This window comes from Columba livia, chromosome 16 (genome assembly GCF_036013475.1).
Source record: "Columba livia isolate bColLiv1 breed racing homer chromosome 16, bColLiv1.pat.W.v2, whole genome shotgun sequence".
NCBI classification, from domain to species: domain Eukaryota; kingdom Metazoa; phylum Chordata; class Aves; order Columbiformes; family Columbidae; genus Columba; species Columba livia.
In genome coordinates this window covers 11,630,147-11,656,027 of record NC_088617.1, presented here as the reverse complement: position 1 = coordinate 11,656,027, position 25,881 = coordinate 11,630,147, and the positions used below count along the sequence as shown (strand labels likewise).

At 41.5% G+C, this 25,881-nt stretch overlaps 1 protein-coding gene across 8 annotated transcripts in view; it reads left to right on the top strand.

Moving 5' to 3' along the window:
* The first annotated feature begins 529 nt into the window (after nt 1-529).
* The window catches only part of DOK5 (docking protein 5), a 40,499-nt gene continuing 15,147 nt past the window's right edge, over nt 530-25,881 (top strand). For all 8 annotated transcript variants that reach the window (XM_065032487.1, XM_065032485.1, XM_065032481.1 and 5 more), the window contains exons 1-2: nt 530-722; nt 19,848-19,955. In XM_065032487.1, the coding sequence (XP_064888559.1) occupies nt 657-722; nt 19,848-19,955 (174 nt within the window). In that variant the 5' untranslated portion in view covers nt 530-656. The remainder of the gene's footprint in view (nt 723-19,847; nt 19,956-25,881) is intronic.

Below are 25,881 nucleotides of genomic sequence, written 5' to 3'. Positions count from 1 at the left end.
TTGCCTAGAAAATGCAGCATATGCTCGTGTGACATTTCCACGACATGAAATGCACCAGAAGACAACAGCTCAGGTTACCAGTCTTTAGAAGGAGATTCTGGAGCTGTGCCACTTGGCAGACTTTCAGCCATCTGAAAGACTTTTTGGGAAACCCGCTTTCCTGGGGAAAACCACAGGTCGGAGCCTCACGGCCTCAGCACAACGGGGCGGCTCTGATTACTCCCAGCAGACCCACCTGCAGCTGGAAGAAACTGCTTGTTACAACGTGGGGTGGCATCAAACATCTGGCAGCCGTTAGCACAGCTGGAAGAGCCAGCGATGCTGGGGACTGGGGGGATCCCCCAGCGTTTTGCTCCTCAGTGCTGATTTGGGGTCCGCAAGCCCCCCGAGGGCAGCGGGGGTGGCAGGACAGGGGCGGGGGTGACAGGACAAGGGTGGAGGGGCGCGGATGCCCCAGCCGGGAGGATGGGAGGGTGTTTGGGGCGGGAGTGGGGCGGGCGCTGCCGCAGCCCGTCCCCCGGCCCGGCCCGCCCCGCCCCGCCGCGGGGTCCGGGTGCTCCGCGGGGCGGTGCGGAGCGGGGCGCGGCTCCGTAGCTGCTGCGCGCCATGCGGGCTGCCTGAGCGCTGCCGGCCGCCTCCGAGTGTCCCGGGGAAGGATGGCCGCTAATTTCAACGACATCGTGAAGCAGGGCTACGTGCGCCTCCGGAGCCGGCGGCTTGGGGTGAGTGCCGGCCCGGCCGGGCTGGCCCCAGAGGCACCTGCCTTTCAGCCTTCTTTTTTTTCTTCCCTTTCTTTTTATCCTTTTCCTCTCCATTGTCTTCTTTTTGCAAACTGAGCTCAGCGGGTGTCTTGGCAGGGGAGCCGCGAAACAAAAAAAATGGGGGAAGGGGAGAAGAATAAAGGCACCTAAACGCGCGTGTATCCACACACACAATATATATACCTGTGTGTGTATATGTGTATATATATATATATATTATTATTATTATTTTTCTTCCTTCCCTTGAGAGGTGGGGATGCTGCCTGCCGGGAATGCTGTGCTGCCTCCACCTCCCGTCATACGGAGCTCCCCGGGCAGCCGCCACCAACTTGGGGCCGGAGCCGTGCGGGGCACGGGAGCGCCGGGGGCTCGGAGCTCCGGGGGGTGCGGGTCCGCGGGTGCGGGGAGCTGTGGGCAGCGGTGAGCGCTGGGAGCGGTCTGGAGCTGCTCAAGTCCTGGAGCTCTTGAGAGGCGGCTGCTGCAGTTCAGGGTTTTAAGGTCCTGAGTGGGACAGGCGAAGATCTTGTGATATCTTTAGGACTTTTAGGTTCATTTGAGTTGCACAAGAAGAAAATTCAAAAAGGCCTCTTTAGCTCCTTATTTAATTTTAAGCTTATTTTAACGCTGTTTTATTACTACGATGGTATGTTCCTAGTTTTGGTTGTAGGTACTAGTTATGTGGCAGTGGTAGGGCCAGTTCCCTACACCACCTGGTTTGACATGTGGTCTCATAAAGCCTGGTCTGTTCGTACAGTTCGTGGGTGCTGCTCCCCTGAGCGAGCTGCCAGGGCTGCTCCAGCAACGAGGCTTACATGCTCCACACCTGTCTCCCTTAGTGAGCCAATGTGGCTTAAGGGGGATGCAACTGGAGGGAGGCTTTGTGTATATAAAATGCTTTATTGGTCTCTCAGGACAGGAAAGAAACTCGTTTGTTTACTGAGAACTTGTGGGTTGGCAATTCTGAATTGTTCATAGTGTGAGTTTTGCATCAAGATTTATTATAGGTGGCTGTGTGCGATCATATGAAAGCTGTTGCTGGCTCATTGCCATTACAGTTTCATTCTCCTGTTGTTTCCATGTTCAATGGCTCCTCTACAGTTTTGGTAACTTGCATCTTCCTGACTTGTGTGGAGATTAGAAAGCAGTTTGAAGTATTCCAGGGGCTATTTTTCTTGTACCTGGACTTGCAGGCATAGTTCATTCTATAAGAACCACATGATTCTGTGACAGATGGAGATAATGTCATTGTGAGAGAACTTGTAGTAAATTTGGCAAAATTAGTGTATTGTAACTATCCTTTCATTACCAAATATCTATCAGTATTCAGTTTGCTCTAGCATAAACGAAGAGTAAGATTAAACTTTGACACATCTTTCCATTCTGTAACAGTGAAACCTAAAGGGCATATGAATAAGGTGCATCTAACTCTGAGGTAGCTGTAAATTCTAATAAAGCCTCTGACTTTCCTTTATTAAGGCTTTCTAAAACACTTTGAGGGTGGTGGTGGTGGTAAGTGTTCGATGTCTTCTCAGGAGAAGTGCTTTTGACAGTCGAATACGAAAACAAAGGGAAAATGGAGAACGTCACTGTCCATGGAAATGGAATGAATGTTAGATGCTTTCTTTTAGAAGGCATTTATTTTACCTCATTCGTTTTAATTCCAAATGTACGTATCATTATTAATGGCTGGAAAGTGTGAAAGGGGTGACGGAAAGTGCTTTTGTGAAGAAGTCCAAGCGAAGTTCCAGAGAGTTTCCATGGCCATGGTTTTGTTAAAACAAAGAGCTCTGAGTAAGTTGCCCTGAGCTGCCCTTGGCTCTGGGCGTGCAGTCCTGACAGCTTTGCTGCGCTGTGAAGAACATTAGGAGGGAACGTAGTAGCTGCTGTGATCTGGCTGTCACTGCTCTAGGTCTGGTGACAGAGGCCTGTGCTATGAGGGAGAGGTGACCTGTTCAAATCCTGCTGCTCTATTTGGAAATAAGTAGTTTAATCAGCAGTAATGCTTTTTTTCTCCTTCTGCTTTTCAATTTACAGTCTTGGCCCACTACTTAAGCCATACTTGAAACATGGCTGTAGATTTCTGCCTGTAACTTGCATTTTCTTTAAGCTGCTTAAAAGCCCTGTGTCCTGATTTACAACACCCAAGTAGAAGTGAGTAGTTAGGATAAACCTGAGTTCTTTAAATGCAGGACAAGCTTGTGCTGCTTGCAGCACCAGTGCAACCGTCAGCACCCACTTGTCTGTGCACAGCACCAGCTAAAATGTGTCTCCCCTCCTTGGTGCAGCTTCCTCCTTGCTGCAGGTGTGTGTGTACATGGCTGGTACTGAAGCTGGCTGAGCACCTGGGGCTGCCACCTGGCTTTAGGAAGAGCTTAAATTTAATCTTAGTGGCTAATGGCAGCTTGGATTCTTCAGAGGAGATGGAACTACGCAAGCAGTGTGTTTTCTAGTAGCTACATTGGGGAGGGCTGCTGGACACCCAGGAGCTGGAGGTGGGAAGGGAAGAATACTTTAGACCTTCAAATACTGACTTCCAAAGAACTTGCCCATATCCTGCAGATGTTAGGAAGGACAAGCCTGCTCCAGCCTTGTGTAGGGCTCCTGTTTAATTGAGAAGTATTTCAATACTGTGTGTGTGGCAAGATTTAAGTGGGAGTTACTAAAATATGTTCCACTCTTACGGTTGTACAGCTGTAATCACTGCATTGTCTTTTCAGCCTGAATTCAGCTCCTGGGTTTTTCTCTGTAATGCTATGGTAATTCCATCACCAAGGGAACTAGGAGCAGAGCTTGTATCTACAAATTACCTCCAGAAATTACTTTTCTGAATAACTGGGGTGCAGGTGCTAGGTTTAGAGAGAAAGGGGTGCAGAGAAGCAGCTTGTGCAAAAACAACTCTCTTTTAAAAGAAAAACGCCAATTCTGGTAGGCCCTACTTTGTAAATGCAAGATTGAATTTAGGCTGATTAGTTTTGTACCTGGCCGGTCTTTGTGCACTTTAAATATGTAAATTTAATTTAATATGATTTAATAGAATAGTTTCCATAGCAACATTTGTGTCACATGTATCTTCCGCAGAGCCGAATATATTCGGAAGAAAGTGCACTCTTCCCAATTCTTTCCATCCTTATAGAGAGGAAAATAATTCTTTCAGCCAATGGTCTCCTTCTTTTATGCCATTAGCAATGACAAAGAGGAGGTTGTGTGCTAGAAAAGTGCTGACAGTGTAAAAGCATAACCTTCCAGAGTTCCTTTAAACAAAAACCAGTCAGCTTTGCTCTGTGAGCAGTGCTTCCATCAGTGACCACTAGTGACCACTGGACCTGTGTTTTGGGGAAGAAAACACTCTGTTGCGCTAAGTTGTTGCGCTCTGTTGCTTGTACTCACCCTTCATCTGATTAAGTACTTTATATCTATATATGAAATGGGGGAGTCATTTTATAGCCTCAGTACCTAAAAAGGCTTTTTTATGCTTATGATTTTCAAATAATTTTCTGTTCAGTGATACAGATGTGACCTTTATAAGGGGAAATATATTATGGAGATGTTTCCTCTCCTTAATGAAAAGGCTAATTCTTGAGTTTTCATTTTAAGGATGGGTGGATGTGCACTGCTTGTGAATGTACTTGAGCTTTCATGTTAGGTTGGACTGGCTCAACTGAGTGTTTAAATAACTATTAAAAATCAAAACAGGAACAAATGTATGAAATAGACTGCTTTTGTTATACTGGTGAGGCTGAAGAGCTTTCAAAGGAAAGAGGCACTTGATAATTGTCTTTGGGGTACAGCCAGCCCACCTCTCCTTGTGGGGTGGGAGGGTCCCAGTGGTGTGTGTTGGTTTCAGTTTAACACTTCTATTGCACTCCCTGTTGCTAAGGCTTAGCTTACCCTTCCTCTGTCCACACCTAAACTCAGCTTTGCTGGAAGCCATGTTTCAATTCAAGCAAGGGTTATGCAGCACAGAAGCTGCTCCAAGGCTGTCCTCTACTGCCGTTGTCAAGGTTGGGCAGAAGCAAGCGGTGGAGTCTTGGGATGAAGGCAGGTGATGCTCCCAAGGCCCCTTCCTCAGGGTATGGGCAGAAGTGCTGGTGCTGTGGCACCAGGAGGGTGCTGGATGCCCCTCTGCACTGACCTTTGAAGACGATGCTTCTACCCTTGAAAGACCCTACAGAGCTTGCAGGCATCTGGACTGTCCCTGCTGCTTGATGTATGGGAGACTGCTGGAGCAAGATGCCATGGGGTTAGCTGTCAGCCCTTCGTTTCTGGGATGCCAGTAACACCCTTGGCGTGTCTTGTTGCATTAAGTGATGAAGTACTGTTAGTGTCAGAGGGAAACAATCTCTTCGATGAACAGCAACAGCTTTGAGCTCCATGTAGCTAAAAGCAAAATAGTGCTGATCAAACAGAAGTGCCTCAAAGAACCAGCTGAGCTGTGCTGGTGGTGAGCAGAGATGTCTCTGTTAAGGGCTTGCACACATTCACAGCTATGCAAAACCTTGCATGGTTCTTGTTCGGTTCTGCACAATACTTGATTGACTAGAAATCACTGGCTTCTGAAAACATTCTCTCTGGCTTGCTTGGAAATTAAGTACCTTCTTCCCAATAGAGGGTTTGGCTGGGGTGGCTGATGTGTGGCTGCTTTCCAGGAGGGGCAGAATACTTTTCTGAGAATACTTCAAGGTGATACAAATATGACTGCACCCTTTCTCCCAAGCTTTGTATACTAGGAACACATCTGGCTTATGTACAAGTATTTCCATTGTATCCCCGTTCCTCAGATAGTATCACCTGTAAACTCACAAATACAACAAGTCAAAATGTGAGCTTCATTCTGTATATTGTGATGCTTGACCTGCTGTGATACAAGGTGGATCAAAGCGCTGCGTAGGCAATGTGAGGAGACTGTGATAGTGAACAATCTTTCAGGAAAAATCCAACAGCAAGGATACACAACATCTTTTAACTTTTTAAGGTTTAAAAATAGGTGTGGAGCAAACTACAGTAGTTTGTGCTCGCATGTGCTCTTCCCTCTGTCACCAGCTTCCCAATGATGAAGCAGTCTTTATCTGGCTTGCTAATGAAGCTCTTAAAATGTCTTATTTTGGAAGACTTTTGATATAAGAGGTCTATGCCATGATATAATATAAATCCAGGTTAAAATAAGGAATGAGTTACTATTAAAAATTGGAACGTGTGGTTGTTTGCATACTTCTTTCATTATAAATCAAAGAAAGTGTAACAGTTGTGGTACTTTCTGCTTCAGCAAACCCCTCTTCAACACTGAAGCTATTTCTGTTCCCTGGCTGTTCAAAACATGTTACTCCAGGTTGTCTGTATCTCAGTGGTGAAGATGCAAGAACTGGAGCTGTAGAACAACTTCAGCTCTCACAGACATGGAAGTAGCCTTTGCAAGCTTAGATGCGTGTTTTCATAAAGGACTCAAGAAAACACTAAAGATCATGTGTATCTAAAAGCAGAATAGGAAATGTTGAGTTAATTTGCATATGAAAATTAGGGTGACCTGCATTCTAGAAGAGGATGAAGGTTTTTTCCTTTATAAAAGGCAGGGCTAATAAAATTAGAACAGTGTAGGGCAGCATGTGCTACTGAATTAATATATCTAGTTTACTGCTTCTGCATGACACAAGTGCTTAAAACAAATAGTCCTGGCAGTTTCTTGTTTGTTAGAAAAACCTTACAAAGTATTTATCTTTCTAGAACATATACTATTGCTAACTAGATACACTGGATGTTTACAACCCAGAAAAACAATCTGAACACTAAAACTAATGTGCAAAACTCTCAAAATTGGACATTATTAACAGGCAGACTGATTTATTTTATTGTTTCCAAGATTTTATGAAGGTATTTCTGGCATGTGCAGGTCTGGGAGTCTGCTCCATGAGTTTGTATTGCTATTGAATTATTACAGGCTAATAAAAACACTCATTTGAGAGGTTCCATTGACTTTAATGGAGCTGTGCTAACAGCTAAGTGTCTGTTCCTAAAAACGCAGGTCTCTGCAGAGACTTCTGTATCTGTTTGCCAGAGAATAAAGCTCGCAGAGAGGAAAAGAGTAGAGTGGAATTTTTTTACCTAGCAGTCTGTTGCTTGTACCTCTGTCTGGCAAAGGGAATGCTGCTAACAGATTTCTGCAGAATCCTGTCTCATGAGGTATCTTCCACTTAGGAGGCGAGGCACAGAACTGTTCTTGCAGTCGTGGCTGTTTAACACCACTTCTAATTAAATCTGCAGTCTGCACAGCTTGGGGTTGGCTGTAACCCCATCTGTTGGAGGCACCTCCTTGTTATGCAAGGAATGATCAGCCTCATCTGTCTATTAGAGTGGGTCCTCCATGGAAATTTGGGCTGGGTCCAATAAAAAGATCTGAGTACCCAATGTGAGGGTTAGCAGGGTTTTAGCAGCTGAAGCCCAAAAGTGCAATTCTGATACTACTTGTGTTTGTCCATGGGGGTTTCCTAAGGACGCGGAGATCAGCCGGTGTCCTCCAGGGTTTCGGTCATGGCAAGCACTGGGTTGCCCAGCATCTGCTGTGTGCTCGGCTGGGGCCTGATCTTCTGGGAACGAATGCATAGAAGGGAGTTTTAGATGATGTTTTTCACCACCTTTGTTAAAGATGGAGAAACTTCTGCCCGTAGCTCTAGCAATAAGGTTCTTCAAACAGATAAGATGAACAAAGCTCGGTCTAGACCTCTTTCTTCCAACTGTTCCTTTTTTAGGATATTCTCCTGGCTGGGGAGGATGTTGGTTGGGGTTCAGCCTTTCCTTGGTGATCATGCTCTGGTTGATGGAGCAGCATAATTCATTCTTGTGCCTCTCCAAATCAACTTGGATGTGATTAAGTGATCTCACGTTACAAGGGTGGCCTTGTACAAGTGCTGAATGGCACGTGAAATGTGGCTGCTGAGTAGGACCTGACTGCCTGGAGTGGAGGGAAGGAGAAAAATCAGAAGTTGTATTTCTGAAAGCAGCTGTGTTGATACCATCGATCTCACTGGTGCAAGCACCACATTAACATACAGCAGAAAAAACTTATGTGGGTACTGTTGTTCTGAACACTGTTTAACACCGATCTGAACCAGCTTAACTAAAGTCAATAAAATCCTGAAGTAAAAATTATGAGGAAATGGTAATTATGTCTCTTCTGAAAGATGTGACTGCTGGATCTATTATACAACAGTAGACTTGTGCCCTCTTTAGTATTAACTTTGTTAAGGACAGAAACTAGATCTGTGCATGTCATTTTTCTTTGCATGATGGGTCTGACTAGCCCCAAAACTCTAAATCGCATCAGTGTGAAGGAATGTGGTGTAAGTGGTGTCCTCTGATGCAGAACTGGGTCTCCCATCACCAACCTCAGAACAGGAATTTGTAATAGTTTAGTCTTCAGCTTGTAGCAGAGGAAGGAGTTTGCTTCTTCACAACTTTGTAACTAGTTGCTTGTTTCCAGGAAATGCTGGCTTAGGTAGAGTAATATATTCAGTACTTAGATATTTCTGGAATGATTTAAAAACTTAATGAAAAATTCTTCTTAGGTTTCTGGACTTCTTCTTACTTTAATTAGCGCTTTACCTGCAATATTAATTTTTTTTTTTTTAATATTTACAAAATAAAATCAGGATGTTAGTAATAATCTCTTGTATCGGAGTGTTGCATGAGAATTTCCATGTTGGACAATGGATATATGCTAGATTTAAGTGGGAAAATACAACAATTTTGTATTATAGACTGTTCCTCAGGAAATATAGCATTAATGCTTATTACATATACTTGCTTTAGCACTAGACAGGAAACTTCTGATTCAAGCTTAGAAGTTTGGGAAAAGTTTTATATGAATTTTTGGACTTGTCCACTTCAGCCTTTTTTTTTTTAATCTTCAGTGGAAATTTTTGATTGTCAAAAGCTGAAAAGAGATGAAGCTTTCAGGGTTTTCTATTCTCGATTTTAATTGAACTGACTTCTGTAGAAACTTCATTGAGAAGACTGGTGTTGAACATTTAAAACGACATGTACTTTTACAAGTTTTGCATAGCGCTGTTTCTGTGAAACCCTGTGGGAGGAGAGGTGAAATGGGGGGTAGACAATCTGCAGGACTAGAACCATATGGTTAAAGAGATTGGTGCTTGAATAAGCGTGCCAGAAAGTTAATATGGGGATTTTAAAGTATGAGCTGTGAAAACTGGAAACAAGAATGATGTAAGGCTGGGGGAGGAGAAGGGAAAGTTGTCTGCCTATATCTACATTTGAAACAACTTATTAATAAAGCTGTTGTGTTCACCTATACAGCTCCTTTCAGTCTGGAAGCACTGAGATGGAGAAAAACTGAACAGATTTCTTATGTATCAACTTCAACGTGCAAGATATTAAACCCGTTGGATATCCATATTTTTAGAAAACTGTTAAATAAGGTGTTGGAACATATTCACAGATATTAAGATTTCTAACTGCTTGGAACTTGTAGTGGCAGCAGGGATAGAATCCAGGACGTTGCTTAGAAAGTTTGAGATTTGATCCTTGAGCTGATAAGGGGAGGAATACTGATAAATGTCATTCAAGACCTAATGCCTGTCTGGCTGCTGACATTGGGTCTATTAGTCCATGAGTCCCTTTTGGATTTCCTCAGGCACAAAGTCAATGGGATTTGAGTCCAAGTCAGTTGGTGTCTCTAGGCAAATCTGATCTTTAGGATTGTGTGCAGAGAAACAAATATGGGCCTAATTTGATTCAAAAAAATTCCCACCAAAACCCCAAAAAACAAGCTGAAGAACTCTTCTAATTTTTGCTCAAGAGGCAGAAGACAGGAGATTATGCAGATCATGATTTGGAGTATAGAATTCGTGTTTTGATGGTGGCCCATTTTAGGAGCAGGAACAGCTTTTCTTGTGCTTTCCAGCATACGTTTTCTGCTAAATTACCTTTCACATTCTCCTTTGGAAGATAGGCTTAGTTTGTTAAGCAAAACAATGAGACTCCAAATTTTATGATTTTTTTTCATAAACTGAGATAACTAGGAACAAAGTGGTTCTTACCCATTCACTGAATTGTTCTAAAGATGAAGTTTTCATTTTAACCAGTCTAATGCAAACCTGAGCAGAACACCCTTTTTCTTCCACTTTTACCTTAAACTCTTCCCTCATCTTCTGCCAGTTGTGGGTCCCAATTCTGCTTTTTCAGTATTTGTTCTTCCTTTGTTAGACAAAGCTCTTGATGAAAGGGTGTGCTGAGAATGATTGTAGAGGCAGTGAAAGGAAAAGAAAACCCAATTATAAGCAGATGAAATTTAGTCTTTCACAATTTTGATGCCTTTTCATCATCAATTCGTTACACAGTATGAAGTTAGTTCTCCTGCTGGTGTATATGGGCATTGCCCTGAAGTTAGATCAATGATTAATTAACCTTTTGCAGTGTGTATGGAAACACTTGAAAGAAAGTGACAGATGTGAGGTCTGCACCTGAGACTGACATCTTAATTTGATGTTTGTGTAGTTTTAGGTATACCATAGAAGCAGATGGATTGTTCCTGTTATCTTCTTGTCTGACTTCATCAAGTGCTGCCACAAATACCAGTGGAAGTTCATGCTATTGGAATGAACAGTGTTGTCGTTCGTTTGGTTCATTTTTTGTACGTTTTCCCCTTTCACTGAAAATAGTGTGACTCGTTTCAATTCATAAGATCAATGCATTAAAATCAGTGGTATGTCACCCCAGTAAGGTACATGTAGGAGATAAACTTGTCTTTTTACTTACCAAATAATGCTTATCTGGGGAGCTATGGCTGGCAAATGACAAATTCCTCTAAATGCTCCCACTAATGTCTCCACACCAGTGAGGATGGAATTAGCTAATTGTACTGAACTAGCGGCATACTATTGAGTGGCATACTCTTGGCACGGTCCTTAGACTAAAATACAAGTGGCTATTTTCTGTTAAATGAAGTAGTGCAAATTAAGACAGTATTCTGCTAAGCTTTCATAGACATTTTCTAATGCAGCAGTCATGCTTTCTTGAGGATGGAGTCTACTTGAATGTGAATGAGCTCTCAAACTCTTCAGTTAGTACTACACAGCTGGGACATGAAAAATTAATAAAGCTGTGTTTGTCCATTTTGAACTAATATGTAGATTAGCCTTAGCAAACTCAAGAGGACTGCAGGAGCCAGTAGCAAGCTGAAGTCTAACATGGAAATGTTGGCTCTGGAAGCTTCATTTTCACCTGTATTTTTTTTTAAGTCAGTATTAGTCTATCCCCACCAACCTAAAACAAATAAAAACACACAATAAACAAACAAAATAATGAACAGTTTCACCTGGTGAGTAGCTTTAAAAGTTCTGGCAGAGCAAGGGTATGTTCAGAATCACCAGTTTGTGCCCAGGCTGGAGCTCGTTGACTGATCACAGGTCCACGGGCTCTCTGCTGTGACTGGGATCCTTTTGTGCACAAGCCTTCAGTAATTCAGGATAATTGGAAGGTTATCACTCTGAAGCCAGTGCAGCAAAGTGCATGAAAAGGGAAATGCATTTTGACTGCTGTGGGCTTCTGCCTTCACAGCTTTGAACAGAGCATCAGTCCAGCTAGAGCGGAGGCAAACGACTTCAATTATTTGCTGCAATCCTGTAAGGCAATGCTGAAGTGCATTTTACTATGATTTAATGGGCTGTAATTCTGTCACTTTTAACAAAGCACTGTATTTTGGTGAAGTCCAGCTTGCAGTGACTCACTTGGTAGCATTATTTGCTCTTTCGCGTGGGTTCACTTTGATTTTAAAACTGATGTAAGCTCCAGAGGCTGAGGGAATGACCTGTGACTGCATAGCTTTGATGTTGGGATTGAAAGAAAAATGTGGAAGGAACAAGATAGATTTACCTTGTGTTGGGATGGTAGGATGGACTAACCTTGAGACTTACTGGAGGTGTCTGTAGGCATGGGAAGTAATGTGTTGGTTACAGGAAACCTGTGATGCTTTCTGAAGCTTGCAGTTAAATTACTTGGTGAATGGCAAAGAATGACAGCAGGCCAGAAATGGGCAGTTATACCCATCTGTTAGTTATGGGCTTGCAGGGCATTTGTCATCCTTGGCTCTCCAAGTGGCACATAACAGCGTAATTAACTGAATTTAACAGGTGGGTAAATGGCAATAGGTACAGCCAAATTGTTCAAGTCATACACGGAAGACTGAGAAACTAAAGATCTCCTCCCATGTATGGCTATGGATACTGGCAGCTTACTGCTGAAGAATTTACTGACATAGACCTAATTCATGTGCACTTTCTGCCCTTTTTTTAAAGTCTCATTATGTGCAATCTTAAAATTACAAGTCCCACTCTGAAATACAGCTCTCACAAGTGGTTGTATGCTCTGGGGGGCTGAAACAAAGCCTGTTGCTGGAACTTTGTGAGCAGGTACAGTTTATCTCCAGGCGTGGAGCAAGTCCCATCCCTGCGTTCTGCTGGCTGAGTGCAGGAGAGAGTCCCCTGCCATGGCCGGGGCAGCTGAGCTCCTGGGCTTGTTTGAGCTGTTACCAAGGGTCAGCACACGTGTGCTCTGCAGCCTCTTTGCATCTGATGTGCTAATTAATAAGCTCTGCAAATTGTTAATGAGCTGCATCAGTGCCATTTTCCCCCTATAGCCCATGTAGTTAAAGTTACCAAATCAGATACTTAGTGACCAAAAAAAAAGGAAAAATTCCAAACCATAATTCATCACAGTTATTTTCCATTACTCAGCAGTTACCTAATTCTAACACAGTGCTAGTTTGTGTTAATTCACTGGACCGCACTAATGGCCTGACCCAGCAGGACAGCACATCTCAAGCATAGACCCAGTGTTTAGTCGGCATTGAAGCCTTTACTATTTTTTCTTCCTTTACTAGTTAGAGTCCTAGGCTGATTTCTCCTATCCAGTTTCATGCATAGAATTAACTGTACCCATATATAAAGCTTAGCATATGTTCAAGGAACCAAATCAGATACTTAACTCTAGTCTGACTTTTTTTAAACTGTCAATAGCGAGAGAGGAGTTCAGCTGTAAATGCTTCTTGGCACTTTTGGAGACACTCTAATGTCTTTAATGCAGCCCAGAGTTATAATCTTTTCTGTGTATGATTTTTAAAAAATGCAACAAACCAACAACCCTATACTTTAAAGCCTGGAAGTCAATAAAGAAGAGTCTGAAAGTAGAAGGATATTTCAGGTAATGCTCTCTTTCTAATGCTACTCCATCCAACTTATCATTTTTGTGGGGAGAGTAGATTGGAAATTGAACTCTTGCTTTTAATGTCTTTTGGGTCCTGAAATTCCAGACAGTCATTAGAGAATCTGAAAAATGGAGTCAAGTTCTATATTTCCTGCCATCACATCAAACAGTACGACTGCTTATCCCTTACATTTTCTGTATTGTTTATTACACAGTGTAACTTATTAACACGTTAGTTTATCAACAAGTCTCCTGTGAGTTGCATGTAAGAAGCACCTGCCAATGTAAATCCAAGGCACCGTTCACTGAGTTGAGAAGAGAAAGAAATTACTCCTTTGCAGAACACTTAGGATACTCATGTGGGATAAGCAAGTCCTAGATCCCAGCCCTGGACACTTTCAGTTGCTGAGGATCTTTTGGCAGTAAGTAAATCTTGTCTGTGGAATGAATCCCATGTAATCATGAAGGACAAAAAAAAACCCAAACCTAAAAAGGTTTAGAAGAAAGTTGCCATCTAACTAGTGTGCCAAGTGGGAATGCAGCTGTAGGCTCAAATCCAGCTGTTTGGTGTTTTAAACTGAGGCTGGAGGAATGGTTTTGAGTTCTGAGCCTGAACCATTAACAAAAATCCCACTTCTGGTTGAAGCAATTCCAGTTGGAAGGGAAGGGGTAGAATCAAAGGGTTTTTGAAGAGGAAAGACTCTTAGAGCAGTAGGCATCCGTTGTGACTTGCATTAATAAGAGTAAAAGAAGGTGTATGGATTCATAAAGCTCTGCCAAGCATTTTTTAATGCACTAGTCTTATAGCAAGTTCTGGGCAGTGCCAAAGCTGGATTTTGTAACTCAAAAAAGCTTTGCAATACTGAGCAATATTGTACATTCTCAACAGGCACAGAAAAAAGATTACAGCTTTATTCCCTATTAGCAGCTGTGGATGACTTCTTCATGTAAAATATTGTTGCTGAAGATGTATACTGAATGAGAGGAAGGAGTGAGGTTTATTTCTTCACAAATGTGTTTCTTGGGGGAAGGAGAAATCTAGATTATTTTCTTTAGTCCCCCCAGAGAAGAAGATAGCTTGATATAAAACAACTTTGGTTTATGTAGTCATTATAACCTGATCACAATGAATAATATGATATCGCTTACTCATAACACACTCTCATTAAATGGGTATTCTGGGAAAATGAAATTGTCTTGTTGCCAAGTGCAGCGATATCTTTGCAGACAACATGTAGACAACTTCACTGCTTATTTTATGAAGCCGGTGAACCAGTGTACATTTCTATGCACCATCTAAGTCATACTAAACTCAAGTCAGTACAAGTTAGGTGTGTTTACAGCTATGTGGTTCTTTGTAGTAATCTGTCTACTTGCAATTGTTTTATACTTACTTTGTGTCTTTTCAGAATGGGGTAGAGCTGAACACAGCTGCCAGTATGGGGATGAACTAGGCAAGGAACAAAGCTGGCTGGAAAAGTAGAGTTATAAACTTAAGGAAGAAATACATTGAAATTAAGTACTTCCATTTCATAAAGTCACAGACAGATTGTGGAGTCTTCACTAGAGCCCCACAGTCTGATTCAACGTGTTGCATAAAACATCATCATACTTGCTGATACCTAGACCTCTTTACTAGAAGCAGTCCTCTGGTTTTTCATGAAGAAACAGCAACCTAATGGAGATCTACTGCTTCAGACATGTCTGAGGAGAGAATGTAATTAACTGAAGGGGTTGCAGTCTGCCTTTGTTGGCACTATTTAATTTTTCCAGATGCAAAGCAAAATTCTAGATCCAGTCTTTTCACAAATTTCCTTTAGTCGAAGGATACTATTTCAGGGCTCTTTACAGCCTTTTGAATCGGAAGTGACATATTAAGGCATTTTTTAAAATGGAAGGATTAAGGTCCAAACACTTAGTGCTAGCAGCACCCTGTTGGAAGGAACCGTGTGCCTGGAACTCCAGTCCGCTGGTTACTCCCTGGCAAAGTTCAGCAAAAATGCTCAAATAGTTTTCCATTTGCAGCTGAGGTTCTTCAGTGGGTGAGGTATCTACCAGCCTTGGATAAAGTGGCAACATTTTTTTTCCTACCAAAAAAAAAAGGTTCAGAACATACTGTAAGAAGTTTCTTGTGTTATTATGCTGTGTGTTTACTAGATTATCTGTTTCTAGAGGTTATCAGAATCACAAAAAGCAAGTTCTCGGCAATAGCCTCAGCTTTCTAGTAGTCATCCCAAGCTACAAGGTTGTACTTTCAGCTACCGTTTTTAAAAAAGTGAAGCTTATGTTTATTTGACAGCAAGTTCAGTGTCCCTGCAAATGCAGCTCATTGGAATTCTTTGTTTTAGGGCAGAGAGCAGCAAAACACAATGCAGGAATAGAATAGGGCGGCTTTCCCTGAAGGTTCACTTGTTCGCAAAGGAGAAATTTGACAGATGAGACTTTGTGCTACTGTCTCTGACCTCTATATCCCTCTTAAATAACAAGCAAGTCAGGGGTGGGATTGTTTGATCCTGAAGCAAAATAGGCTTGCTTGGCCATAGTGCAGTGGAAGCTCCATATCTTAGTTTTCTAAAATGGCCAGTTTTAAACTCTGTGACCCAAGATATGAAAAATAACCTCACCCTTTCAATTTCTAAATACTTGGCTATTTCTGGATGCTTTTTCAAATCAGTTGCTGAACAAAAGTATTGAGGGGTGGGGTAAACTTGCTTTGGATGAAAATACACATTTATAGTTTCTAAATTAATGTTTGTTTCTAAATTAATGTTTGTTTCGTGTGTTGGAATAGTTCGTGCTTTGTGTATAAAGAATGGGATTTTAGGCACTCAAATATCTAGCTCTTGGCTATCTTTTTTGATCAGTTGGGAGGTGGTGAAGACTGACACGTCTCCCTCTGCACACCTATTTCCAGGACGGACCATGGGTTTGGGTCATCACGTAGGACAGCAAGGCTCCAGTTTCAGCTTCCCTCTTGGCATGACGGTATTTTCAAACCACAACTGAACCATGAAACCCAGGAAAGTCAAAAGAAATGTTTCCACTTTACTCAGCCAGATGCTGAGCAGTTCCAGCTGAGGTTAATGGTTCCTTTGCCTCACGGTGTATTTCCAGCATCAGAAGGAGCTTGGGGGTGGCAGAGCAATCCCGCCTGGTTTCTAAAGTGCAGCATGGAGAACAGGAATCCAAATACTCGGATTGCATCATTCCTTTGAAGTCACTCCTTCTTTGACTTTAGTTGTGGTAAAGATTTATATCAGCTGATCTTTAGAGCCAAAAATAGAACTGTTTGGACATGACCTTGGACATGCATGTTGGATCACCTATCGGGGTTTCAGATGATCTGCTTTGTAAACAGTCATGTCATTTCCCTAGAGTTCTACGTTGTTGCCTGCTCGATGGGCTATTTGAACCTGAAATTTTCAGGAGAGACTATAGGAGGTAGATGCTAATTTTTGATACTCGAATTAAATTTTGAGTTAGGCTTCCTCGCAAGATCTCCCAGGGAGAGCTTTGTAAGTTTTAGGTGTTATGCAAATGACAGCTATTACTGTTCTCTCTCAGCTCATCAGATCCTGATTTACTGTTTGGATTTTCTAATCACTGTCAGCCCAAGTGTTTGGAATGGCAGTAATTACAGCAGTACTTTCAACTAATTCCTGTTCATGGAGTAGTAGTGAAAATGTTGATTTGAGGGATAAGTGAGCTAAGTATTCATGCTGGAATAGTCACCTAAGAGCATTTGGGGCTGGTTCTGGCTGCTGCTGTCAAAATGGCTGTAACAGTATAAACAGTTCACACACCGTCCTCAGCTTGAAGAGATCCTGACAAGTCTCAGGCATGTACTAGATCATGATGGCATCAAAGACCTAATTACTTTCTCTGTATTGCAGCTCATAACAGGGTCTATGATTAGCTCCCTGTCTTGGGCACCACATCATGTCCTCTGTACATTGAGTGCTTTGAAGGGCTTTCAGTGCTCCTAGGGAGATACTGCCAACTTGTTTATTCATAGGATCAGAGAATGGTTTAGGTTGGAAGGGACCTTTAAAGGTCATCTAGTCCAGCCACCCTTTTTATTGCTTTAGTGCTAGAGGTTTAGGTTGTCATATGGTGTATGCTCAGTTAAGATGGTGCTGGGTGTTCATCTGTGAGATATATGAGTCATGGGAGCATAGAAATGTGACTGTAATAATACTACCCAATCTTGACGGCTCAATTAACTCATTTTTTGAAAGTGCTAGGCAGGTTTCATGTGAGGCGATATATCTTCTTTTTGGGATTGTTTATATAAGGTCAGCAGAGAGGAGTTAACCGTCAGATCACCAATATGAATGGGATTCTGGACTGTATGTTCAGGCAAAAAAATGTCCATTGTCTAATCAAAGCAAAATACTTTATTCTACTTTAATCTACTATTGCAGTAGAATCTCTCTGCCTAGTGATTCCTTAAGAGGAGAGAGCTGACTAGTTCATGCAGGAGGAGTAGGAAGTTCAGGGGGCAATGTTCATGACCTGGCTTTGCTCAAATTAGCCTCAGGAGTGCCATTTGTTCTTTATTGGTGTAGTTACCTGGCTCACAACGGTGATGTCCTGAGGCACTGACATAATGTATTCCAGCCCTGGGACTCTTTTGTTAGAGAATTGTAATACAGGAGCGGAACCAAAACTTAAAGGCCAGGATTATATTGTAGGCTTATTTGGCTTTTGCATCCTTGGAGGTGCTTATATTTAACAGGTTTTTTTGTTTGTTTTTTGTTCCACCTCCCCCCTCCCTGACTCTGATCTAATAATTAGTTTTGGATTAGTCATTGTTGAACTACAGTAATAAATTGCAGTAGGACCAACTTATAGCCATCTACCATGCTTGACTGGAGTTGATTTTTAACAGTACTTATGCTCCTAGTGGCATTTGGAAGGGCGATAACCATCCTGGATCTGTGCCTCACTGGAGGCAGAGCAAAACTTTATTTCCTCATTTGTATTAAAATGTTATTCTCCTCCTATGCCCCTAAATCTGTGTGCTGCAGAGCTCACTGTTGCAGCTACAGCTTTGAGTTGCTAACTGACCCAGCGAGGTGCTTCTGACTGCAAATGGTCCGAGTAGGACATCATAGTGTTGTAGTTGTTGTCCTCGTATGTTTTGTACATCGGCAAATGCATTACTAAAGGATTCTGTTTTCTTCTGTGGACTTCTGATTGTTAAGTTAAAATGCAAAGCAAAAGGACTGAATGCTCAAACTTTTGACACTATCTTTTGGGCAAGGTTTTGGAGATTTTTTTCTTGTTAGATGTGTTGGGGTTATCTTGACCCAGCAAACAAACCTGTCAGAACACAAATGTAGAAAGTCTCTTCCAGTGTACATTTGAATTGCTTTAGTGGTGAGCTCTTGTTTTGGTCAGTGTTTAATAATTCTTGAACAATTCAATTCAAACCCTTGCATTAAACAGGAGAGGTTGACTGGCCAATAAGCCGTAAAATTGGAAGACAACGTTGATGGGTTCAGCTGGTGCCTGGCACCAGAGCAGCCTGTCCATATGCTAAACGCTTCTGCAGCCAAGTGGGCCAGGAGTATGAGTGCCCACATGTAAGGCAGGGTAATAAAGCTGGGTGGATAATATGGTTCTCTGAACATCTTTATAGAAACGGCTAAAAGCTGGTGAAAGAAGTACAGCTAGTCAACTAACAATCATTTTTGGGCACATAGATAAAGTTATAGCTACTTTTAGTGGACATAATTGTTTTGTGCTGAATACATTGTTTATGGTCAAGGGCTGATCGAGGGTTCAAAGGCTGGAGTTGCCTTGTCTGCTGGTTACCTGCTGGGTGCTGGCTTAGCTGGGGGCAGTGGGATGTTTTGATGGGTCTTGTCACCGATCACTCCAATGAATTTGTGCTGTAAAGGAGTTCTGCCAGAGCTGTGAACTACTTGATAATGGTTGACCAGACTTTTTAAAATACTTTTTTTTTTTTTTTTAAATCACACTAAATTTACTGCTGGGTTTGTTTTATTTCTAACTTACCAGGTGTTACTTTGGCATTACTGATTAAATGTAGGCTGTGAACAGTTGGCAAGGCTTATAATTCTTTCCTTCTATACAGCCAGTATGTCATCTAAGCTGAGAGCTATGGTTTTGAATGTAAGAGGATAGCAGAAAGTGCACCATAGTTAAAGAATAGGTGAGGAGACTGTAAGAAATGGTGGCAGAAGTTTGAGAGATGAAGTGGCTTAATTCTGTAGATGGAACGGTGTTTTTTCAACCACTCTGCACAGACAGATTCTGCTCCGAGTGACTTGAATTTAAATTTAACTGGACCTTGAAAGCAAAACACCAGTTGGCAGAATTGTGCTGGGTTCTACAGTTAAATGATCTTTTTCTTTACCCAGTAATTCAGTTCTTTCTCCATTTTGTGTTCTAATATACCATTATACGTAGAATATACACTTACAGATTTATCTCTCATAGTTGTGTGATGGAATGTCCATTCCTACGTGTCTGCTCAAGCTTCATGTGTGTCTTAAGCATGCAAGACTGGAAACAGTAACAAATACACGTGGAAAAGTGTCACTTTATTTTTAAAAAGCTTTTTCCTAGAAAGCCCTGCATGTGCAAGCAGAATTACAACCCTTTCTTCCTTAGCACCTTTCATGCACGCATGCACTGTCTTCATAAGAATTTCTCATGTATCATAATTCAAAAGAGAAATAGGTTGTAACTAGCCATTATTTGATTTTATGTTTTGTCTACACTACTGAGAATCATTAATTGTAGCTCCAGAGCAACAGCTGATTTATGCTTTTAACTTTTAGGCAAATATTAGTGATACTCAAGTCACTGGAAATGCCCAGTTTACTCTTTTTGTGTTTCTAGATTTACCAGAGATGCTGGTTAGTATTCAAGAAAGCTTCAAGCAAGGGGCCAAAGAGACTGGAGAAATTCTCAGATGAACGAGCTGCTTACTTTAGATGCTATCACAAGGTAAGAATGGCTAATATGGTTGTTTCTGAAACTGTCTTTTTTTAATGGGCAATCAATAAAATCTGAAGTTGACATGTATTAGTTGTCCTGAAAACTGGAACTTTCTTTTAACTGTCAAGGTCCTAAACCTGCTTGTATGTTCATTCAATCGAGGGGCAGAGTAAGTGTTCTATTTTCTGCTTTGTAGCAAACGTCTTGCTAAGCTAGTGGAAAATGACTTTATTTTGAGATATGGTGTCCTTTTCTCTCCTCAGCCTTTAAAATCAGATCTGAAATACTTTGCAATGACTACTACTCTTCATAATCACAGTAACAACCATCCAAGGTAACGTGTAAATTAAAAAAGCTGGGCACTTAGCGGTTCTCATTTTACTAGGAATTTGCATCTGTGGGAAGACAGTAGACAGCTACAGAAATGAAGGGCAATATGCAAATTTTTCTTGCAATGATGATGTGAAAACCTTTTGCTAAATTCACTGGTATTAAAAGAATGAAGTTTTTCCCTCTAATCACTTCTCTGGAGTTATGTGCACATTTCATATTAATTTGAGAATTTACATGTGTAATTCTCTTGGGCATGGAAATGGAAATAAGAGACCCTTTAATTTATAATCATTGTTGGCAAAAACTTAACATATTAGAAGATTAGGAATTATGTGCATAAATTCCTAGGAGTTGGCGGGCACAGCTCAGCTTGAGGCTGATCTGCACTTACTCACTTTGACACACATTTAAGAGGAAATCTTGAGGGAATACTGAATCTGAATTCAGACTTATCTGTCTACATGCCACGTGATTTGTAATTGATCGGTCATAAAACCTGTGGCTATTTGTAGTAAGTCATATCCAGAAATAATGCATTCAAATTTATATTAAGCAACTTTCAAAAGTAATGAGAAGTGCATTTTTTATTTGATGTGTGTGAGCGTTGCACAGTGACAGTAAGACAACTTCCAGCTTTATGTGAAATGTTGCGTTTATATTAGTATGGGTCCGTCAATTATTTATGCAAAACTGCATTTCTTACATTGTATTAATGCATTATATCAACAGTACACGATGACTTGAAGTTCTGATTAGGTAATGGATATGAAATCTAAATTAGGCTGGATTCCACATCTGGGTATTGTGTCCAGTTGTGGCCCCTCAGTTCCAGCAGGACAGGGAACTGCTGGAGAGAGTCCAGCGCAGCCACCAAGATGCTGAAGGGAGTGGAGCATCTCCCGTGTGAGGAAAGGCTGAGGGAGCTGGGGCTCTGGAGCTGGACAAGAGGAGACCGAGGGGGGACTCATTCATGGGGATCAATATGGAAAGGGGGAGTGTCAGGAGGACGGAGCCAGGCTCTTCTCAGTGACAACAGGACAATGGGTAATGGGTTCAAACTGGAACACAGGAGGTTCCAATTAAATATGAGAAGAAACTTCTTCCCGATGAGGGTGGCAGAGCCTGGCCCAGGCTGCCCAGGGGGGTTGTGGAGTCTCCTTCTCTGCAGACATTCCAACCCACCTGGACACCTTCCTGTGTAACCTCATCTGGGTGTTCCTGCTCCATGGGGGGATTGCACTGGATGAGCTTTCCAGGTCCCTTCCAACCCCTGACATTCTGGGACTCTGTGTGATTCTGTGAAAATCTGTAGGTTAGCACTTGTATATGTCACCTAACAGCAGTTTCCTTCATCTGGATCTGCAGACTAAAGCACCATAGAAAATCCCACTAGCTTTGAGGGATTTTCAGGTGTAAGTCAAGCTTAGTCTATAGTTAGTAGTTACTTAATGTTAAACTATTGCTTCTTTTGGCAGTGGGGCTCTGCAGTGTCCCTGTTTTTTCACTGTGGTGGTAAATGAGGCTGTTTTCTAGTGCTACAGTCATCAGCTATTCAAGTTGACGAGTCCTGTTTATTTTTAATGAACCTGGCTGAAAAGAAGCTAATGAATATTAAACAGCATTTTCTGGCTAAAATCTGTTAACTTACAAAGAGCACAGGTGGATAAAAATGAGTTTCTTTTTTAAATAAGCCTTTTAAATGTGTGAAATGCTAAGGTGGTGAATGATGCAGCTTCTAACAATATTAAATATGAGGTGCTGAGAACGTGTCACTGCTGCTCTATACTGCTCTATAGTTGAACTGATTCTTATAAAAAGCATAGTTGATTATTAATAAAAAAGCCAAAACCCCACAATTTAATGTTGTGAACTCTTCAACTAACAGTACTTGTCACCTGTATAATGTGTCACCTGTATTGATGTATAATGTTAACAGGACTTTGGTACTCACAACATCAATCCGGAGATCTAGGACAGTCGTTGCTGTTGTCTTGATGTACATTTGATCAGCAAGAGCACCTGATTTAATAACGACTTGATGGTGTGTAGAGGCTTTTCTGTGACTATTCTAATTCTGTCACCCCTAGACAGAAGGCTGCTTCTCTTCGTCTCTGGCAATAAAGTTAATCTTCTAAATGAGACGCCCAGCCAGTCCTGTTAACGTGTCAGATGTCACTGTGTCAAATGCTTGTGCTAATGAATCTAAGGGTGAATGCAGTTCAGGCTGATAGATGATACCGTAAGAGGAAAACCTCACTTACAGATGGCCAAGGTTTCATAAATACAGTTGTTAACTACCTACCTGGCTTCTGAAGTGATTCTCAAATGCTGTTGAAAACGGCATCAAATCTAGAAAACTGAGGAGCACCTGCTTACCCCATCAGTCTCAGGAAAGTTTTAATCCATCATAAAACTGTAAAGGGTAGAAAAAGAAAAATGATGAATGGAGCTAATTTTTCAATAGCACCTGCCTCCTTCACTGAATTGTTTCATTTTGTCAATCTTTATTTTGTTTTTTTTTTCTCTGTGATGAATTAAAGTATAAATGTTACTTCGATTTATTATTGGAAAGAGGCTGCCCAGAGCATTTGTTCTGTTGGCACAGTGGTGGTACCAGTCACTGGAGCTGAGCTGCTGTGGTCTGAGCCCGCACAACATCTCCTTGACCACTTTATCCAGTCAAGGTCTTTCCTTTATCCATCTGAACCTGGGTCACAAGCAATTTTTGAGGTGTGTCAGTGTCTCTGTCATATTGGGGGCTCCAATTTGTTCACATTTGAATGCTTTGACATATGTGTCTTCTGCAGCCAGGCACCAGAGGCTGAATTTTCACATCCTTGCCCCTCAAAGTTTAAAACAACAAAAGAAATAAGTACTTGTTTATTTATTTATTTTTAATAATGCTGATCTTGAAATAGTTTCTAATCTTGTTCTATTTTTGAAACATAGAAAGGTTAAAGTGTCCTAAAATACAGGTCATTTGAGGACAGTCATCTGTAGCTTATGGAGTGAACTGGAAATTTGCATACACAAAGCAAACTGCCCACTTAATTCATTTGCTCCCAAAAGGGAGATAAAATAATTAGGATCCAGGCTACAAAATCTAGGCAGAGAGTTGCCTTTCAGGTAGCTGTCTGGCTTTTGCTTGGTAAATGTAAATAATCAACCACAAATTACCATATGCTTTCACTAAATAATATTGGAGGAAGGAAGAAATTCTTGTTTCTCCGAGTGACTTTTGACTTTGCAATGTGCCAGAAAAATCCTTAATATTCCAATACAAAACCAACTAATTGCATACTGCTGACAGGAATATACTGATTCCTCGAGGGGATCTAAGTTTTAATGTGATTGTATTAATCTTGCCTTGAAACAGCAGAAGTAATTTAAACAGTCTTTCTGTCTAGTTATGGAATAATCCATTTGGAAAATTGAATTGTGTAATTTGTAATTGTTTTCCAGGCTGGCTAATGCAAAACTGTATCGGTAGCAAATTAAATGTTTAAAGTTTGACCACTCTCCTAATAACTGGCTGTTAAACATTTATTTTAATGAATACTATCGCTTACTATGAGTGAAATGTCTAGTTTGAGGCTTTAAAAGAATTAAAGTAACTTGTCAGGATATATTGGTATCTTCACTACGATGCTGTACAGCGAGGCTCACTGCAAATCTATGGAAGGACATACCTTGTGCATGGCTCCTCTGATCCTGTGAGTGATGGTAAAAACTGAATCTCTAAATCTGGTAGTTGATCCTGGCTCTAACGTCTTTGAATAATCCAATGTTGGGCTACAGGGGGGTGATGGCCCATGTGTGCAATTCTGTACGTGAGCAGGTGAAAACTAGCAGCTGATGATTTTTCCCATTGAAGAAAGGGAGATATAAGCATGGCTGTAGACTTTATTTATGTATAATTATATTTCTTAATAAATATTTTTAAAGCTATATAAAAGTTTAGTATGTTATGTATACTTAATAAGTTAAATATGTAGGAGAAAATCTTATAAGCAGGACTGGAGTGGAACTGCAGCAGCATTTTCCATTAAATATTCCCCTGGTGTATCCTGGGAATATTCTACCTGTACTTATCATGGGGGGGAATTTTCAGGAAGCTGAGGCAGAAGCTTGAAGTCCTTAACTGAGATTAAAACGCAGGATACTTGAAAACCATTGGATGTGGCAGTCATGTAGGCAATAAATATACTCCCTTGTGTTGTTCTCTGAAGCCTACCTATATTTGAGAATAATGTACTGACTCAAATGATAGGTTAGATGCTAAAGACCATTTTTAGTAAAGTGTTGGCGTGTTTTTGAAGGGAATTGAGAGAGAGAAGAATTTTTGCCTGTATCTGGTCAGGGTGAAGCTCTGTCTGTCTGTACTGTTGTTTGGGAAATGAATGATGAATCCCTGTTCCTGGTTCAGAACTCTCTCACCGCACAGCTCTGCAGATATTTTAGTTTTTAATCTAATGAAATATATATCAATTATATGGATTCTCATGTTAGTGTAAAGGAGGGGATAAGTGTGCAAAGGGAGGTCTTAAGCCCCAAACAAAATATCATTCTTCTTGCGATTTATCTGCTAACACTTTCTCAGGTCTGAAATTCGTGATTTACCCACCTTTTTAGAATTAACTTTTTAAATGTACATTACTTATTAATCTCAGACAAATAAAACATACATGAATGAAACTAACCATGAAAACACTGTTTTGCAAGAGCCTGGCAGGAGGAGAGTTATTTAAAAAATGCCAAAAACAAAAAAAGAGAAAACTTCAGCGTCAAATATTTGCAGGTGTTTGGTGTCTGCTCCTGACTCCTTTCCAAAAATGTGGTAGAGGGGATGTCAGCAGCCTGCCAGTTCTTCAGTGTGAATTTGGTGTGTATGTGCCAGACAATTTGAACCATCTGTTGCATAAGGATGAGCAACAGGAAGGCTATTTAGGCATGGGGCATAATGATGGCATTCTGAAGCACCTTGCTGGGTGACACAGCAGGTCAAACATCAAGTGATCTTTAGACAACTCCCCCCTTGGGAGCACAGATGTGCTGTTGAGCCTTGGCAGCAGGAACAGCTTCTTGGCTAAAGCTGGATCCCACCAGAAGGGACTGTTACCCCCTGGACACCTCTGAAAGATGAAGGAAACTCAGCAGTTCAGCCACAAAAATGGAAGAAAGGGCAGTTGCTCATTGAGTATATTTTTGCCAGACATAAAAATCGCATGCCACAAGGTTGTGTCCAGGACAGAAGGCATACATGAGCTGAAAGACTCTTCGGTGTGCCGTCACTTGTGCCACTGACTTCAGAAGGAGTCTCAGAGTGCCAGATTTTGTCCATCTGTGGTGCTCCTTGTGTCTGGTACTGAAGAAAAACTTAGTCTGAAACCATCTGGGAAGAGGCTAGAGTATGTGCATATTACTGTAGACATTTGCCCCGGAGGCAGAGGTCAGAATCAGGGGCTACCTGTCTGTCACACTTCAAAGGGAGATGCTTTGGTGTCAGCTTGTGCAGCTCGACAGAAGCAAATGCCATCAGGAAATCTTCAGATGCGTGCGAAGACTTTCAGATCATACTCTGTGAAATGCCATTATACAAGAG